General features: G+C 40.3%; 1 protein-coding gene across 5 annotated transcripts in view; it reads right to left on the reverse strand.

Moving 5' to 3' along the window:
* Positions 1–20,160, reverse strand: part of abcc9 (ATP-binding cassette, sub-family C (CFTR/MRP), member 9) — a 31,632-nt gene that overhangs the window by 8,099 nt on the left and 3,373 nt on the right. For 4 of the 5 annotated variants that reach the window (XM_046872849.1, XM_046872851.1, XM_046872850.1 and 1 more), the window contains 32 exons: positions 19,891–20,058; positions 16,027–16,168; positions 15,703–15,824; positions 15,410–15,576; positions 14,717–14,959; positions 14,381–14,575; positions 12,836–13,006; positions 12,577–12,732; positions 11,676–11,810; positions 11,419–11,581; positions 11,305–11,345; positions 11,063–11,211; positions 10,038–10,146; positions 8,475–8,582; positions 7,569–7,641; positions 6,862–6,967; positions 6,008–6,046; positions 5,660–5,695; positions 4,710–4,811; positions 4,486–4,570; positions 4,282–4,362; positions 3,836–3,973; positions 3,587–3,712; positions 3,341–3,440; positions 2,830–3,116; positions 2,555–2,706; positions 2,384–2,453; positions 2,000–2,157; positions 1,827–1,919; positions 1,501–1,603; positions 1,286–1,396; positions 244–364 (listed from right to left, as the gene is read on the reverse strand). In XM_046872849.1, the coding sequence (XP_046728805.1) occupies positions 244–364; positions 1,286–1,396; positions 1,501–1,603; positions 1,827–1,919; positions 2,000–2,157; positions 2,384–2,453; positions 2,555–2,706; positions 2,830–3,116; positions 3,341–3,440; positions 3,587–3,712; positions 3,836–3,973; positions 4,282–4,362; positions 4,486–4,570; positions 4,710–4,811; positions 5,660–5,695; positions 6,008–6,046; positions 6,862–6,967; positions 7,569–7,641; positions 8,475–8,582; positions 10,038–10,146; positions 11,063–11,211; positions 11,305–11,345; positions 11,419–11,581; positions 11,676–11,810; positions 12,577–12,732; positions 12,836–13,006; positions 14,381–14,575; positions 14,717–14,959; positions 15,410–15,576; positions 15,703–15,824; positions 16,027–16,168; positions 19,891–20,035 (4,027 nt within the window). In that variant the 5' untranslated portion in view covers positions 20,036–20,058. The remainder of the gene's footprint in view (positions 1–243; positions 365–1,285; positions 1,397–1,500; positions 1,604–1,826; positions 1,920–1,999; positions 2,158–2,383; positions 2,454–2,554; positions 2,707–2,829; positions 3,117–3,340; positions 3,441–3,586; positions 3,713–3,835; positions 3,974–4,281; positions 4,363–4,485; positions 4,571–4,709; positions 4,812–5,659; positions 5,696–6,007; positions 6,047–6,861; positions 6,968–7,568; positions 7,642–8,474; positions 8,583–10,037; positions 10,147–11,062; positions 11,212–11,304; positions 11,346–11,418; positions 11,582–11,675; positions 11,811–12,576; positions 12,733–12,835; positions 13,007–14,380; positions 14,576–14,716; positions 14,960–15,409; positions 15,577–15,702; positions 15,825–16,026; positions 16,169–19,890; positions 20,059–20,160) is intronic. The other variant, XM_046872853.1, reaches the window with a different exon arrangement.

Raw genomic sequence — 20,160 nt, forward strand, 5'->3', positions numbered from 1 at the left:
TTTCATACATTCCCACATGCTGATAATACAACAGGAAACAGGAAATCTGGGGTTTTTTGAGGTTGGGATCGGGATGGCTCATTTAAAATCCAGAATTAGGCAACATTCCTCATACAGTATGATGTCTCAGTATTTGTCTATCTGATGTGCGTGAAGTAACCTTTTATAATGAATTATTACTAGTCCCCTTATGAACATGTGCTACCTGAGTCTGATCACACTATTCATAAAAGATGGATTTACCTATGGAGCCCTCGTAGTTCTCCGATTCTATGCTCAGGAAGCTATTAACCTTCTTCACTGCTGCCATCTGAACCTCCAGATCAGCCAGGTTCCTCACGACCCAGTTCAAATAATTAGTCACCTGTTGACAACACAGAAATAAAAAACTAATTAAGCATTGCTATATAAATTGATCTAAACAGCACTGATATAATAACAGCAGCAATAAAACAGCAGCAAGGAAACATGAGATTATTTTATATTACATTTCATGGAAATATTTGGTTTCAATATCATGCATATCACTTTTATGCGTAGCTTAATGTTTAATTCCAAACTCCTCTCACTCATTTTGTTCTCCACAAGTATTGAATTGTTGTATATTTAATTCCGTTGATCAGTGTTGTGTGTGTGAAGGAATGTATTTGGGTTGCTAATCACTATCCTATCCATTCATCTAGTTTAGAGTCAGATTAACAGTGTGCTAGCTGACAAAGGCCATTCCGAGATTGTTTTTAGATGCTACTGTGGTCAGAGTTGAACATGGTGGAAAAAACGTTCCAGATGCTCATGTTGATACAGCATACTTCTGTGCTATGAGCTTCCATGCTGTGCAGTCTCAATTACAGATGCAATGATTTTGGAAACTTTGGAGAACTTATATAGTATTATTGTTGCAGTTGTTATATAGTAAACTGATTTCATGTTTCTTGCACTGATTTATTCATTAATTAACAGAAAAACAATGTAACTTATGGCCTGTATGTGGCTGTTAACTGACGTGCGGTTTGATGTGTACTGTATATTAGTGATGTTCATGACTAGTTAAAGCTGGTGTATGTAGACGTGTTGTGGATCTGCTATTAGAAATTTGACCTTTTATTTTGTTTCTTATCAAAGGACTCATTTTCATGAACGAGATTCAAAAAGCCAAGTCAGTAAAATGAGGCGATCTTCCGATCACCAGTGTTTCAGACGCAGCTGTAATAATCGACAGTTTTTCAACAGTTAAATAATCAATAAAATTCTAAACGCTGATGTTTTAATTAAAATTTGTTCTCACTGTGAGAGCATATGTGAGACCAAGTCCAACCAGACCAGCCTGAGTTCCAGAAGAAGACATATAGATGGAAGCTACTGCAGCAGTTAGGACTATAACTGCACCCAAATAATCCTGAGAAGAAAAAAAACAGAGTGTATTATGTCACAGGGCTCTGATCAAATTCTCACAACACAATAAAGACCTGCTTCTGTTTTTCATAAAGTCTTTTTACTTACTGTTCTGACTTCCAGCCACCGGTTGGCAGCAGAGAGGAAGAGGTAAGCTATGTTGTTGGTGTCAGTCAGCTCTAGCATTCTCTGCCTGAAGCGTGCTTCATGTCTGATGAAATACATGAAACACTGAAAATTTTTTTCCATACATTTCCCGTCAAACATTTAACTTGCCAGAATTTCCCCACATTTTCTTCCCAGATATCAGATAGGGAGGTTTAGGGAGGACAGAGAAAACATTACAGCATCCTCCACAAAGTTCTCACAGTTATCTCCCAATCAGAAGTTAGGACTCTTGGAGCTGGAGATCTTTTAGCACCCAGAGCACTGACCTGAATGCTCGTATGGTGGTGAGACCTTCTGCAGTCTCAGAGAAATGGCAGAGTAAAGGAAGCTGAGTGGAGTCATCCAGGTCCTGCAGATCTCTGGGTTTTAGAGAGTAAGAGAGTAAAACAACGGTGCAAAATCTCAACACTGACTTCTGACTTTTCAGATCAGAACTCACTTGGATGCGACACGGAAGTACTTCTGGATAAAGTAGAAGGCCACTGCGAGGGGCACCAGGGCTAAAAGGAAACCCGGTGTCACGGAAGCAATGATGCCAATAGCAGAAAGACAGAGAAGAGTGGATCGAGTGAGAGACTCCAGTGTAGGTGGAATGTGCTGCAGGGAGAAGTATAGAGAGAGAGAGAGAGAGAGAGAGAGAGAGAGAGAGAGAGAGAGCATTAGCGTTAGCATGTTACATTTCTACACGTTACAGCAGAATCACACAGGTACTCTCTCAGAGATAAAGCCTATAGTAGCATCTCCATGTGATAGTCCTTAAATCCCAGAGCATCAATGTGTTTAGAAGTTCACAGTAACTGATTAAAACAGTTGTGTTTCTCACCTGATCAATGATGTTGGTGTCGGCAGAGAAGCGGTTGAGAATTTGCCCGAGTGGAGTAACGTCAAAGAATCTGACACGAGCAGAAATAATAATAAGATAATAAAGGGTTGTAACTGCTTCAATGTAAATGTATTAGTGCCTGATTCTGTGTATGAATGTAAGTGTGTGTACCTTATAGGTGCATGGATGATCTTATTGAGTAGGTCATGGTGAAGATTACTGGCAGCAGCAAGACCCAGAAACTCAACAGTCAGAGAAGTGATGAGACAGAGAAGGATTCCTGCTCCGCAGAGTATAATAAAGACTGGCACGTAGGTTTGTGGCTGTGGGAGAAAAAAAACACAAAAATACAAAAAGGAAATTATTCACACAAGCATGCACACCTGGAGCTGCTCATATCTTCTCCTTACTGCAATCGATCACTTCATTCATGTTGTTCACCTCACCTCAGGACTTTGCATGCCGCTGTACCCTTGTGTGTAGTTGGTGGCGTTGCCATCCAGGTTGATGCTGAAGTCACTGATATTGTTTTGGCTTGAGGAGGTCCAAGCTGCCAGCCAGTAATCAATTGCCACCATGACGGAGTGCTTAGCCAGCTGGGAGGTGACCATCATAAACACCAAGAGAAAGCCACCAGAGGATAAATAACACCAGCAAACCCTCCATGGGATTTTTGACCGGCGGCTGGTGGTAGTGGACATGTTGTCATCCTCATCTTCCTCCTCTTGCTCTTCTGTAAAAGAAAATAAATCAGGAAATCGTGAATGACATGAAATAGCACCGTTTCCAGGCATAGGGTGCAACCAGCTGGGGGCGCCAGTGAAACCCTGCCCCCCCGCCCTCACCCTGGCTCATTTAAATGATTTGTGACACTAGGAATCTTGTCCAGGGTTCCAAAAAAGGCTAGAAACTGCTCTGGTCATGAAAGGGCTTTAAAAAAAATGTAGGGTGAATTACCTTCATCTTCATCATCCATTTGATTCTTGGCTTCTCTGGAATAGAAAGCTCTTCTCAGCGTTTTCCTCTCGAGAGTCGTCTGACTCTCAATATCAGTGTCCTGGAATATATCAAAAAAAACATCAAAATTGGCCTGAAAGCATTTTACCTGCAATTTCTGTCTACACTACTGCATAAGCAGCAAAATGAATACGCTTAATGTTAGATTTTAAACGGATTTTTGGGATATGAATGAAGCAGCCTGACCTTTTCCAGTTCCTGGTCCTGCCTGTTCATGAGGGTCTTCCAGTGCTCATAGAGCTCCACATCATGTGTCTGGATATCCTTCAGTGTACCTTCTCTCAACACAGAGCCATCCTTCATTGCTATGATCTGATCAGCAGAACGTCAGAACGTTAAACGTCACTCCTGCCTCAATAAATCATCATCTGGATAATAGTGTAGCTTCAAGTCAGTGAATTTAAAAATGCTCTTCCTCATGTTACTGACACTGACCCAGTCTGCATGGATGAGGTACTGCAGCTTGTGTGTGACCAGGACTGTAGTGCGCTTATCATCCTGCAAGAACTTCAGAATGCCCTCCTGCATGAGATGGTCACTTAGATGGATGTCCAGAGCAGAAAATGGGTCATCCTACAAAGGGGACAAGATGCACAGCTTCTCAGCGTGTATGACAGAAAACCAAGGCGAATGCACATTGGTAGATATATAACATAGATTCTATATATACTATGCTATATTTATGTATATAACCTAAAATATTAAAATTATTATTTAAATAGTTTATTAAAATATGTGCATAGAATACTTTTTCTGTTTTATCTGTTTATTAAATTCAGCTAATTTTTTTTTCCCAGACCAGCACACATATATGTGTAATACAGTCTTACTAAAACTCTAATTGTAAAATTAATGATCAATTGCTAATCAATAATTCTTACCAGAAAAACAATGTTGGTGTTTTGATACAAAGCTCTGGCCACACAGATCCGCTGTCTCTGACCTCCGCTGAGATTTATCCCCTGTGCAGTATCAAACACAAACCAAGAAATATTTATCTTAATGTTAAATATGCTCAGTTTTACACAAAGCACAAAGAAATATTAAGTGAAAATGAACTTGTCACTTTCAGATGCATCTCTTACCCTTTCTCCAATTTCAGTCTGGTCCCCGAACGGAAGGAGATCAATATCTGGCTGCAGCGAGCACGCGTCAATCACAGCCTTGTATCTGTACGATCAAAAATAATGCTAGTTCCACTAATCGCATGCACAGGATTCTTCAACAAGACAGTGAGAAGGTCATCAAAGTAAAATTCCATTTAAACGTGTCAGCAGCTACACATGATCGTTAAACAGGCATCTCTCACCTCTGCTTGTTGAAGGAACTACCAAACGTGATGTTCTCCTCGACGGTAGCATTCAGCAGCCAAGACTTCTGAGCTGCATATGCCACAGAGTACCTGTTCTTACTGCGAGGGGAAACGAAGATGAACGTGAACAATGACGCCGATATGAAGCGATCAGAAGCACAACACAACGAGGGTTAAAAAAAAAAGACAAAATACACAAGTTAATGAAGATTAAAAAAAAAAATGCAGGGAGTCATGTCACTGGTAATGAGTGAGGATTTAGACCATGGCTTGTTTGTTGCTTGTTTTACATGTTTTATTTCTTATTTTAGGTTTATTACGAACAGTCGAAAATGTTTTTGTCCCAGATGCTGTTTAATTAAAAGAGAAAAAAACATTCGCAAGACAATAAAATGAGTAAGAAAAATACTAAAAATTGTAAAACATTACACAAGGGAGGTTTTGTTTGGAACAATAAAGACACTTTAATATAAATGGATAGGAGTGGATTGAGCAAACTCTGAACATCAACAGAACTACCAGAGGAAGTGGCATCAGAGGCACGAATCAGGCCACTGAATGAGCAACAACTATGGCCATCTACACCTGGAGTTCCTTCTAGTTCTGGAATGGTTCTAAGTGACAGAGAAACCTATTTGTAATTTCTTATCCTAATTAACAACAAAATGTTTAAACACCTGAGAATCTTTACCAATATTTCCCTCCTGAGAATAAGTGATCCAGGTTATTATTTAGACTTCTCTGAAATATGGTGATCATTTTCTGGCGTTTACAAAAACTTTTCTGAAAAAAATTTCTGAAAGACTCCCGACATTTTACATACACCAACACACATCAGATATCGATGGACATTTTACACAGTACATCAAAGAATGAATGGTTAGATACATGGATGTATAGATGGATGGACCACTGCACTGCTGTTACACAACTTTCAAAATAAATACCTCCGTCCTGCGTGGGAAAAATCTGTCTCATACTCGCTGTAGACAGGGGTCAAAACATCGTTTTGTAAGTCATGGAAATTAGAAGAAATTCAAAGAGCACATTCACACATCCTCATGCTCTCTCATTGGGAAAAAAACCTCAGAAGCTTGATCTTGTTTTACTGATTATTCTTAGAGCAAGCATAAATTCTCATAAACACACACACACACACACACACACACGCACACACACACACTAAAGGATTCATTCTGTGTGGTGACAGTAATGACTGCGACCTTGGGAAGGAGCTCCAAGGTGTGTGTGTTTGTGCATGTGCTCACGTGTGCACAAACATCTTTATGGAATACCTTATGCAGCCATCATGGAGTATCTCACAATCAGGAAGACTGATTGAGCGTAGCATTGAAGGAGGACACAGAGAAAGACAGAACACACGTGGAAAGAGAGTTAGTCGCAGCCCATTGGGAAAATCTCTGCAAGGACAATAACAGTCTCTTCTTCATTTCTGACTACTGTGATATTTTTAGCTTTGTGTGAAGAGTGCTGTCAGTGTCTTCAGAGAAAGAAATATCGCATCATAAATTCTTCATAAGGAGAGCAGAGCATGAGATATTAAGCAAAGCCTGACTTCTCAGTTCTAACAAATGTTGAATTACTATATAAAAGATCATAACCTGACTATAGCAGGCGGTTAGGTGATGTCATGCAGCACAAAAAAAAAGCACATGGCAAACTTACAGACTTTGTGTCAGACTGTTGAAATGCTAATCAGAGACCATCTCCAGTATGGAAGTACTGAAAGATGGAGGCATGAGCGTTCTTACCAGTAACAGGAAACAAAAGAGAACACCAACACTGTTAGTGATCAGCACCAAATGAGACCGAACCATGACTTACAGCTGAGATGAATTGTTAAGGAAAAACTGCACAGGAATTACACAAAGGCACAGAAAACATTCACAAGAAAACCCCATTAACACAAAGGTGAAGATGGAGCACAAACACACACACACACACACACACACACACACACACACACACACCAAAAGTATGCACTCACTACACACACTGTGGTGCATACGGTGGATAAAAATAAGTGTGTGAAATGTTTTTATGAAACAACCTTTGATTAGCATCAGGTATTAGAACATTGGTGGAGATAACATTCACAGAACATAATTGGACTGGAAGATGCTCTTACTTGCTCCAGTAGACTTTCCCACTGAGAGTCTGCATCTCGCCTAGCATTGATAACAGCAGCGAGGATTTCCCACAACCCACCTGGCCAACAATCATGGTTAGCTGACCTGCAGAGGGCAAGCCAAGGTCACAGCAGGAGATGTAATTAACACATTTTTCCATTGTTACTGCAGATCACTTCGACCAGGGGCCAAAGGAACGACATTATACAAATATACATACACTGTATGTACAAAAGTTTGTAGACACCTGACTAGTTCCACAAGATTATGTGGATATTTGTCTTATTTACTGGTGTAGGTGAGAAGGTGAGGAGGTCTGGGGTGCAGTCAACGTTCACATTTATTTCAAAGGTGTTTAATAGTGTTTACAGCTCTATAGCAGGAGATCTTCCACTATAAACCATGATCTTCATGTACATGAGCACTGTCATGGTGGAACAGGTCTGAGACTCCTAGTTCGAGTAAAGGGACAATTTTATGCTACAGCATCCAAAGAGCTCAGACACAACTGTGTGACTCGAACTTTGCTCACAAATAAAACAGATGTCCCAATACTTTTGTCCATATTATGTATATACACATAAATACATAATAAACATATGTAATAAACATTCTTTTGTATAATATAATATAATAAAAAAATAGAGATTTTAAGCCGTAACTAATGAATCAAACTCTGAACCAGGCTTGTTTTATATCATCTCACCTGAAGGAATGCAGATGTTGATGTCTGACAGGGTTGACAGGTTGCTCCCCCATGTGAAGTATCCATTATTCACCTGAATAAAGCGAAACCACAACACGTGAACGGATCGTTTAAAAATAACCACACAGCAAAATTGACCCTTCTGTATCTCGCTTCAAACCACCTCCAATGCTTTTGGGAACAAAATGTTCATTTACTATGACAATATTGTTCCTATCCATCAAAAAAAAGAAAAGAAAAAGAATAAGAAAACATGCGTGGGTCAAATCCACAGCAGGCCTCAGAGTCAGTGGGAAAAGGGCAATACGGAGAATCGAAAGCAGCTGGGAGCGGCGCTAGAGATTGGGAGCGAGCGGATGTGACATGGGTCACAGAGTCAGGTCCAGTGCATTATTTGGATTTGTTGTTATTGAGTTCATTAGTTAGGAGGCTAGTTTGGCCCATAGGGAGGCTTCAAGGAAATGGGCCCTTCAGGGACCTTAAGCCAGAAGAACAACAAAATAAAACAAACTATAAAACAAATGACTATTAAATTCTTCTCACGAGAATTTTAGACATTTTTCTGGCTGCGGTTCTGAAGAGAAACCAAACCCAAACCAATCCATCTGAAGAGTAAGTTCAAGTCTGTCATAGAATTCTTTTTTTTTCGGTATGTAGCTTCTCTGTTTAAGTTGCATTGGTAATATTATGCAATGTCTGAATGTGAGAACATACGTCCCTATTCAACCCTGTACGTGTCAGACGTGACACATACATGGGACAGAGGTTAAAAGCAGCTGAGATGAGAACAAGCAGACCCTGTGGAGCGCTCTGGTAATTCAGTAGCAGGATGTGCTCTGTGAGTGTGTGAGAAGGGCCTGAGAATCTGAGCTGATGGAACCTCTGTGGAGGCTGGTGAACCCTGACCTTCACGGCGACGTCCTCGGTCTCGGTGGGGCGCAGCTGCCTGCGCACGGGCTGATCGTAGTTATCCATCTGATAACGTATCGGCTGCTTCCTATTTATCACCTTCGTCTGCAGAGACACACATTAACCAGGATTTTGAATTCAGGCATGGAACAAGAATTCACCAAACACCAAACATGCTTAATATGCTAATAAATATGAATATTAGAGAGCTGAAAATCATTTTCCTTTGATTTAAGCCACGACATTTTCTCTATAGGAGAGAGACTCCTCTTTATTGAAAGATCTTTCAGCATTTACATTCAGTTCCAGCATTTCTGTCATCCTAAAGACTGTAAAAATAGCAGCATGACTGAAAAAGCCCATATCCACTGCCAGGGTAAACATCTAAGAATGTAAATGTAGGATAAATATTCCCTAAGGGTCATGACTTCAGGGGAAAAAGGAACATTTTAAGGTCACAAAGTGGCCAAATGAACAATTACAGACTTGCTCTGTGCCAAACTATTTCAAAGGTGCTTGAGAAACCTCAAGCATGAACGTATGTGCCTGGAGGTTCTTGACACTAGGAACACAATGAGATACCAGGAGAATTCTGCACTCAGATAAGAGAGAAGACACAAACAGAGCTTTTTAGCAACAAACTCTCAAAAAACAGTTATACGTTGGTGATGGATCTTCTGGGAACCTTGAGCACATGGAATCAAGATGATTATCCAGACCTACTGTACAAAAGATCTATGTCTGTGATGTCCTCAATCAAAAACACATCCTCATTCTATTTCAGCACCAGCCTGAACACACTCATGGTCAGGGCGAGAACCAGGGACCCTGAGATTCATTCTTCTGCACTAATTCCGATCAGGTATTCAGAAATAAAACTCATGCTGTTATATTTCTGTTAATACTTAATTCAGGAAATCACAAGCTTCCTGATAGGTTGAATTTTTCATGTATTCCTATTCTTGTACCCACCCTCCCATACCTCTCCCTCTGCCCCACTTTCATACCCTGCATGGAGCACATGTCAGAACACCAGAATTCTTTAGCATGTTTATGGGTTTTCAATCTGCCCAAAACTCACACTCTGATGTTCTCCCCTTACAACTCCGTCCCCAGGAGACACTCAGCACTGACTCTCTCTGACAGATCCAGATCTTTCTGACTTCTGAGCAGCAGAGCAGATGATATACAGTGGGATTGAGATGCTTTTCTTCAGGTGTGAAGAGTGAGTCTAAGCGTTCTCCTCTGACTTCTCTTCAAAAAGGCATTTCACTGGATATTGTTTTTTTTTCCTTGGCTATTTCATGAAAATTCTCAGGACATCAGGAGTTTCACGTTTTTGTGAATTGCTCTGTTGCTTTGTTGATTGGCTGAATGAATAATTGTGAATAAATAAATGTGCAGCTTTAAAATAAAGTGGACATGTACAAGCTGCTGACCACTAATATCTCATTAATTCATTGTTGTTCCCATATTCCTGTTCCTGAAATTTCTCACACTCCATTAATCCATCCATCCATCCATATATGAATCTGTGACTGAGTTTGTGTGTGTACTTACACCCCCAGTGGATTTCTTGTTGGGCTCGTAAGCCATTGCGATGTCTCCATTTCTCCAGCTGTCATCCCCGATCTCTTCACTCTGCAGGAACTCGCCAAGCTTCTGAACACTTTAGGAAACAAGCCAAATGACCAGCCGTGAAGTCAAAGACCCAGCGGATTAAATGATGCCCTTGTGTGCGCCTTTTTCTGCCTCTTCTTTTGCTTTTCTAACCGATTACTGTTCTTTTATTTTTTGCTTGGAAACAGAATGTGCATGTGCCTATTCGGGACAGGTGCCACCCCTCGTTCTTTTCTTTAGCGTAGCCTAGCTTAGCTAGTTTTGTTCTGTTTGTTAATCAGGTTGGATATATAAATGATAGCAGCTTTATTATGTCCAATTCTTCAGCACTGTCCTCCAAATCTGTGTCTTCCCTGTCCTTATATCAGTCATTTTTTTGTATACTGAACATTGAAAAAGCAATTAAAAGACGAATAACCATACCTTTAAACTCCTGTCCTACTTATACACACCACATCTTCTGTCCAAACAACCCACAACACTAAACTGTTATTGTTCCTGCACTCCCCTCAGGCTCTTGCCTCCTGTCGGGACGTCACAGTAAGCATCTGGTGCTATAAACATTCACACAGCTCAGGTTTCTAAAGTGCTCTCGACCGATATTCCAGAGTTTAAAACCGATTTAAGGAATATATTGTTCTTCCAGATGAGCTGTGGTTCTCGGTGATTCTCCGGATTAGCAGCAGGCCTGAATCAGCTGAGGAACAGTTCAAATCAAGATTCAGCTGCTTTAAACACAGAGTGATATGGCGTAGAATGAGCTAAAATAGCTTAAGGGTTATATCAAGGTCCTTATCTTCAGCTATTGGTTTTACAGCCAGGTGTGGCGCTCTAGGATAAAATCAGACACTGTTTACAGAAAGAAAACATTCTCCATTTCAGAGAATCTGTCTCCAAATCTAAAATGTCTTTTCCAACAAAACAAAAGTTTCTAAAACGACTTTGCTGTGTGAAGGACCCAATACCTGATCAGGGCTTTCACTGCGAATCGCACCACGGTGGAGAGAAGGAAGAGCGGCGTGACCAGGATGTTGAAGAGAGCCAGAGAGGCGAAGGCCTTGGCTGGACTCAGCTTGTTCTCAGGATCACTGATGTATGCATGAGTAACAAAGGTCTGAAAGAAAATGTTGGAATGCCTCTTATGAAACTGAAATTATATACATATATAATAAGACTTTATGGATATCACATTAGTAGGGGGTCTTACCACTAACACAGCAGCAATGGGGATGGCTGCATTCATAAAGACTGAAAGGAAAAAATGATACATTTTTTTCTCCATTTTACAATCAAAATAAATTCGTTATGAAACAGTGCTTACTGGACATAGACGTGTAGAATGCAAACATCCTGAGGCTCATGAGTTCCTTGTTCCTGGTTTCTAGCACACTGTCGCAGAAAATGTTCTCCCAGGCATACAGTTTCAGAAGCTTAATGCCTTTCAGGATCTCTGTTGTTTTTTTCAGACGGTCGGTTGAGTAATCCTAACAGAGAACGAAATCAGATGTTTAAACGCTCAAATATGACAGGGTTTTATCAGCATGTACAAACAGGACCAGACCAATCAGGAGGAGTTACCAGCATGTTTTTCTGTGTGTCGGCCAGCTTAGTGGCAATGAGGTACTGAATGGGGGTCAGCAGCACGATGACCAGGGCACCAAGGAGCGCGCTGGACCCCAACAAGTAATATAGCAGGATCACGCCCATGATGATCTGAATAAGGAGGAGACCGTAAGTTATTAGCTTTGATACTCAGCTGGACAATGACTGCACAGCGATCAGACATTTCCACACTTTATGTTTAAAATCTGGTTGTGTCCTAATGGCAAAACATTCACACACCCAGATCTACTGAACACATCAACCCCTATGAGATATCTCCAATAATCCATGTGCAATGTTTAAGATTAAGCTGCATCGCCAATATTTCCTAATGATCACTGGAAGATGAACAATCTCGTTCTTTCATTTGAGGCATCAGACCAAAGAAAGACACATGGACAAACATATACACTGATAAATGGATGACCTGAAAGCTCACTAAGAAAGGAGTCATTTCTACAGTATTTCCAATCTTGGAATTATGCTGATAAATCTAATGAAAATGTGGTACAGTGTCTGGAAAGCCCAGCATTATGCTAAAACAATCCAGGCCATGTAAGAGCTAAATGTGATTTATTTCCAGCCCTGGAGAAAAGACATTTCACCTTTAACTGGTTTACATAAAGAAACCTCCTCATGGAAACAATGAATAATGCCCATAACAAAGTGTCTGAAGGTCTCTCTCACTCAAAGTGGACTCATTCCTGCTAAAACGGAATTTGAAGGCAATAGAAGGGTATAACAATGTGATGTACCAATTTAATACCGCACTGTGAGCTTGTGGTGGTTTAAAGGACTCTTCACTCTGGCTATAATGTTTAAAATAAAGACATTTAATCCTTTCCAGACACTTTCCAGACTCCAACACTTCATTTACCTGCACAGGCATTGCCCACAGGTTGGGACACAGAAACAGGAACCACATCAGCTGGTTGGTTTCTATGGCCACCAGGTTGTTGATCTGTCCCAGGGTCATCTCTCCCATAGACATGTTGGAGGTGGAGAGGCGCAAAATCTTGTTGTAGATCATCGCCTAGTAACAGAGCGTGTCAGTAGAGCAACGTGAAAGTGACAAAATCTATAAAGCTATTTTTTCATTGATCTATTAAATGTTCCTGAACCCCTGCATGACCTACCAGCAATGCTCCTCGTAGGTTGATGCCTGTTTCTATAGTGACGTAGTAGGAGGCTTGTAAAAAGGTACGCTGGAGTACCAGAGCCAGGAAGAGAAGAACTGCCAGGACATACGCCTTTTTGAACAGCTCCGTAGAGGACATGAAGTACACGCCAAACGGTAGATCCTCTGTCTTACAGGCACAAGACATACACAAGGTTAAAACATGAACAATACGCAAACACCGTGGAACTAACAGGAAATCTGTACTCCACAAAGACAGTCGTCTTCAAATATGGAAAGATATTCGTTTGAGCAGAGCCATAAAATACACGTCTTTGTAAACGTCTGTTTTGTCAGTGGCATCACAGGGAGAATCCAGAGTGTGTGCGAGCGGGTGGGACGCGAGTGTAGAATTGTCCAGGTCACACAGATATGCGCATCTGTTCTCACTCTACGCCTTCTACCTTTTAAATTGTCGCCCTATTCTTCACCTTTAATCTGCTCGAGACATGAAATGACTACGATATTCATTAGGTCTCTGTGTCATCGCTCATGTCATTCCACATGCCTCGCTCTCAGCCTTGTGTCTCTGATATCTAATAAACCTAATAAAGGCGTCGTCTGATATTATGCTGACTGGAGTGGTGAGGAAATGTCACAGTAGATGTTTCTACACTAAAAAAACACGTCTGGTATTCCGATCTTGGCGTGTGAATGTGACTTTGCTAAAAGCGAGGATGTGATGTCAGAAATAAATCACGGCAGATGACGCTGGCGAGTCTCTTGATGATATGATGAGATGATGAGGTCATCTGATATGTTAATTACTAAAAATGAGGGTGGAACTGACTGAGCGATAACAAACACCAAGTTACGTCCCATTATATATTCCATTAAGATCATATCTCACCTAACTGACAATAGGGACGAACTGGAATGCAAAGTGTCCCTGAGAACATTCGGGCTTTTCGTATTTTTATGGCCTTCCACAGACGCTGTGTACAAATCTTAAAAACATAATGATTTAATATCACTGTAAAAAACAGCTAGTGACCGAGGCAGGACCTGGAGTGTCCTGTCACAGAACCGTCCTGTTTTAGCCTGTTGATCTCCACCCCTGTGATCAATAATGTCCCCATTTACAGCTTGTACAACAATAAATTCATGCATTACCACATTACACATTACCAACGCAATCCTAAGCACCATTTCTACTCCTCTGATTCCTTTTTCCATCTGCTCTTCAGCTCAGCTCATGTTCTCGACCCCTGCATTATGGTTCTGTGTATATTCAATTCTCTCACGTTTAAACAGCTTGTTATTTTCTTCTCGCACATGTAGCATGTCTGTTATTCTGTACAGCGCTGTGCATCTTCTCACTGACATTCTCACGCACACCTACACAAAGCCATATTAATAGTCACAAGCTAAACTGGAATTGAGCACATCGTTATTTTTAAAGAATCTTCTGTTTTCATGTTCCATCATATAACATCATTACATATGTAGGTATATATTATATATTATATATAACTTACAGCTCAAAGATACCAAACCAGCCCACCTCGGTCATGTTGAAAACTTCGGTCTTGTTTTCCTGGTTCAAGTTCTCTACAATTCCAGAGATGCAGAGAGGTCCAGCAAAGCCCAGGAGATCCGCCATATAGCGAAAGCTGCTGCTGAGGAGGATGGGCCGACCAAATGCATGGTACATGGACCTCCAGATGGATGGTGTCTTTTCCATCTCCTCAGCATTCTCCTGTAGTCAAACACACACACACACACAACTGTAATGGAAACTATTGTAGATTATGAACATCTGGCTAGAAATTCATTTCTCATTTGAAGCAAAACTAAAAAAGCAAATATAATAAAACATGTCTAAGCCAGCTAAGCTCACTCTCTGTTCCTCATAAGCATCCCTCAGATGCAGGTAGTTGGTCAGAGCCCTCATGGCGATGGGCAGCTTGCCGATCTTCTTCAGCTCGATGGGCCTCTTGTGAGCACCCATTATCAGTGGGTTCATCCACCAGTATGTGGCCTTCGAGAGCAGGTTCACAAAAGGCTGGAGGAATCGTACACCCAGATCCTGCAGGTCCTCCGGTGGTTTAACTCGCTGAGGGTTGGTGAAGAACACATACTTCTGCAGGAAAAGAAGGCAAACATGAGCTGTAAATGTTTATGGAACCACTGAGTCTCAGTCCACATTCCAGTGGTGTCAAACTGTTCCTAGGTACTGGGCCACACTACACTTTATTTTCATTTAGTAGTCAAAAATATCCGACTTTACATAAATATTAACCTCTCAGTCTGTAGTATTCCAACTTGGACCTAAGATACCTTCTGATCAGTAACCCAGAGCTCTAACCACTGAACTAACCTTCTTATACGGCAATGTAAATGTCAAAATGTCCCAACAACTTTTGTCCATACAGTGTCCCAATATCTAATAATAAAGTTGGTAAAATATATATATATATATATATATATATATATATATATATATATATATATATATATATATATATACACATATATATGTATGTGTGTGTGTGTGTGTGTGGGTGTGTGTCAGGATACAGGAAGTACCTACCCTGACCCGTATCACGTTGATCTCCACAGCCATGAGCAGGCCGTACAGCACCACCAGCAGAGTTGTGATACAGAAGCGGAGATGCTGTATGCCCACTCCTTCCTCCGCAAACTTCCACAGCTTGATGATTTTGGTATTGAATGCCAGCACCCAGTAGATGAACAGTGCTGTGTAGTGATTTATAGAATAATAATAGAATTCTCAAACACAATAATGGTGTTTTGTTTCGATTCATGTGCAAATTTGATAGTTTTCCTTGTTTGTCATTTAAAACAGCTCTAATAATGACTTACCGAGGAGCAGTTTGGGGAAGTTGGCGGTTTCTATATTGTGGTAATAAACCACTGATGTAGTAGCTGCTATGAAGCCCATTAATGCAGGTAGAAAAAGGTGCAGGTGATTTGACTTCATTTCCCTGTCAGGAAAAACACAGGATAGTACAAATACAACCATTTCCATTAGTACGGGGGAAATCTGACTGCAAGTGTGTGTGTGTGTGTGTGTGTGTGTGTGTGTGTGTGTGTGTGAGTGTGTGTGTGAGAGTGTGTCTGTATGTATATGTATATGTATATGTATATGTATATGTATGTGTGAGTGTGTGAGGGGGTGAAAAGTACGTGTTGGACACGATTCCCTCGGCGATCTCGCACACGTGCACAAAAAGCAAGGTGAAGGTCAGAATCCATCGTAGATTGTGGCCAGGGAAGTGCAGCCAGGTGTTGTGGTGGATTTGTACCTTCGAACTCTGACTGCCCCAACCTGCACACACACACACACACACACACACACACACACACACACACACAAAGACACTCACTTACCCTCAGACACACATTACACGATCTCAATTACATTCCCAACACAAAGCCTCTCCTGTTTCTAATAACCGCTGCATCAGACACACACACAGCCGTGAGACAGTCGGTGTCCAGATGATAGACGTCGATCCAATAAAACAATTTATGAGAGTTGATTGAACGAGTTTACGTGAGGGGACAAAAAGAGCTTCTTTACATGTGTTATAAAAAAATAAACATATAAAAAAATGAAAGAATCGTTCGGTTTCACGTCACTTTGTTTTCCACTGGTAGTGAGAATGCAATCAGTACATCTGTCAATTAAAGACCTAATTTGATTGGCTGGATATCTACATTTTACCACAAATCTTCAGACGTGCCCTAATCTGATTTACGAGTACCTCATTTCCCTAACTGGATGAAGTCATTCATATTCGTTGCGCAGAGATTTGAAAGGACAAGCTCCGAGATCTCACATCATAAGATATAAAAAAAACGTTCAGGTCAAAAGGACAGTGACGAGGAAGACGTTTTCATTAGAACCTTAGTGAAATAGAGTCGGGCGTAAAAAACCCTGTAGGACTCTAGGACACTGCAGGAGCAGGAGCAGGAGCAGGAGCAGGTCCACCATTACAGGGTTAAGGAGGATATGAGAGGGTGTAATAATGATATTGTGCATTAGGGAACTGAAGTCCATGTGCAAGAGTTCTGCATAAATACTTGAGTAAACCAGACATTTTGTTGATGTTCAGGTTTTGTTGTGCCACTAATTATACATGTGAGAAGAGAGAAGGTTCCCAAACTTCATCAGTTTTTATCAGTGCTCAAAACACTTGTATGTATCCCATCACAGCAGTGGTGAATGAAGTAGATGTTTCTGGACGATTAACTAATTTTTCTGCTTCAATACTCCTTCAGTATCAGTGAACCTCCTCCTTTTACATTTCTACTAAAGTACAAAAAGTTCTCAGCTTCAGTATGGATGGTGGTGATCCATGAGAACTCTGTGTAAATAATGTATGTAGGTCAGAGTTCCATTCAGACCTTTATAAGGAGAGAGGATTCTATACACACACAGTGAGAGAACCCATGCTCCACACACACACACACACACACACACACACACACACACACACACACACCTTCTCGTTAAACCATGCTCTTTGTCTTTTCCCTTCAAATTCAAAGTAATGAAAATTGTTTTACTGGATGAATTTCAACGTTCCCTGGATATGAAACCACTCATAACGTACACATACATGAAGCTTCATGAAAAACTAGTAACCAGAAAGTAAATGAGTAGTTGGAGTTTTGGAGGTAAACCAGGATATACCCTATACATTATCTATACAATATACAATATAACACCCTATACAATATCTATACAATATACAATATAACACCCTATACAATATCTATACAATATAACACCCTATACAATATCTATACAATATACAATATAACACCCTATACAATATATATACAATATACAATATAACACCCTATACAATATCTATACAATATACAATATAACACCCTATACAATATCTATACAATATACAATATAACACCCTATACAATATATACAATATACAATATAACACCCTATACAATATCTATACAATATACAATATAACACCCTATACAATATCTATACAATATACAATATAACACCCTAAACAATATCTATACAATATAAAACCCTATACAATATCTATACAATATCTCCTTCATTGCACTTTATTTTGCTTCTATGATAATTGTACTGATTGTATATAATCCCCTTTTCTGTGGACTGTTTCCTTATATTCATAATTCATATATTATTCATTAATTTATCATTATTTATTTATATTTATCATATATTACAACCTGACCATCTACAGTTAGATGCTGGCTGTATTTCGTTGCCTTGTACCGTAACATGTGCAATGACAATAAAGATGAATCTAATCTAATCTAATCTAATCTACACTTTAGAGTTAATGAGAGTTTGAGCTGAAATGAATAATGTACTACATACAAAAATGTTTGCTCAAAAGTAACTCCAATGCATGAACTGCACCTGAGGAGGCAACTGTAGCTCCATCTGCAGGCTGCACACCTTCTAACTCATTCATGTACATTGTTGACAGAAGATTGCACCTCACACAACTTCAGTGTGTTGCTGAATCGATCTAAACACGCACACAGAAAATCCCACGCTGTCTTTGTTAGGGCACATTACCAGGAGTTTGCAATAGCCAAACCAATATGGAGGTGCCACAGCTTGCAGCTGTTGTTGTTGATGGCTGTGTGTGCTGACACAGACGAAAAGGAAAATATCGACACACATGATGGCGTTGGGATGTGTTCATTATGACCTGTTCAGACTGCTGGGGAAGTCAGATTCGGAGTATTCTAGGATAGTACTAATGTCTGATCAGCTTAATTCTCTATCTAACTTTAGTGTTAGTTTCTCTCACTTATAAGGGGGCCAAAAATTACAAATAATTTTTTAATAAAGAAAAAAATTATAATAAAAAACCATTTATTGTTTGAGTTCTACACTTTTATCTCTATGGGTAGCAGGGTGGAGGAAACCATGCTGTCTTTCACCACAAACAAGCTGCACGATCAAAAAATCTCACAGCCTTATTTCTGACACGATTCAATCAGCGAGACTGATTAATGTTCTCCTCCGAGTGTGTTCATCTGCCCTGCTACTTTCTCAGAGTGTTAACGCTAGTCTCGTGTCTGGATCTCAGAATGACAACACGGCCCAAAGTTATGTCCATTTGCTGTTATGTCTGTTATATGACCATGTTAGACGTCTCATTCCACATTGATTCACACTGTGTTTCCTGATGTAATGATCTCCACTCTTCTACAGCTCTCCACTAGAACCTGCGGTGTGGTGGTGGAGCTTAATGATCATTCTGCTACATTACTGAGATCAGACGCTGATTTCTGGCAAGAAGGTCTGGTGTGTCCACAAACATTTGCCATTAAGTGACACACACACACACACACACACACACACACGTCTGCTCTTACACAGGCATTTTTTCTATTTCTGTCTCTCATCCTGAATGTCGCTCACTGAACAGTTTCGAGTTTCACTAGAACATTTTGGGAATAAGAACCCTAAAGATATGGCTGCCTGAGATTCTGTCATGATGATAAAAAGAGGTTGCTCACTAATCTTCCTCAGCGTTTTTTTTCCTTATACAGGATCCTGCTAAATCCTGCTACATTTAGCATTCGCTCATGCTTTTTTTTTGGTCTTGTATTTTAGTAATTTGTAAACTCTGTATTATGCTAAGAAGCTCGATATAAACATATGTTGATACTGTCGATTTCAGGAAATGTATTGCAGGAGGTTCTTTTTGTGTTTTGAAACATTATTTATGTAACAATTGTTTATACAGTAGATCAGCATTGACATGCAGCTTTGTGGGATCTTCCAGAGAAACATATGGCAGCTGAACACTCTGTGGAACATTACTGCTGCCCGTCATTATGAAACTGAACAAACTAAGGTGCACTCTATACTGTACTGTACATCTGTAAGGGTCTGGGATATAGCAGTATCCTGATAGTACTTTATGTGTTCCTACTAAAATAAGTATAAATCCTCTCAATACAATGGCTTGGTGTTTTTATGCACAGTCGGTTAATAAATAATGTAAAATGCTTTCATACCAATGAAGAGGATGGGGAAGGTGATGAAGAGCAAGAAGACGTGGGGAACGAGGTTGAGCGCATCCACGAAGCAGCCGTTGTTCAGGACTCCCTTGGTGACGCTGTAGGAGTCATTGAGATCGTTACCACAGAATGACAAGGACATGCTGCCGGACTGGGGCAAAGATCCTAAAAGAGAAAACACACAACCGTCAGACATTAACTGTGTAACATGTCACTGAACTTCACAATGAACCAAAAAACAGATAAATTACTGTGATCAGAATAATC

This window comes from Silurus meridionalis, chromosome 18 (genome assembly GCF_014805685.1).
Source record: "Silurus meridionalis isolate SWU-2019-XX chromosome 18, ASM1480568v1, whole genome shotgun sequence".
Classification (NCBI taxonomy): domain Eukaryota; kingdom Metazoa; phylum Chordata; class Actinopteri; order Siluriformes; family Siluridae; genus Silurus; species Silurus meridionalis.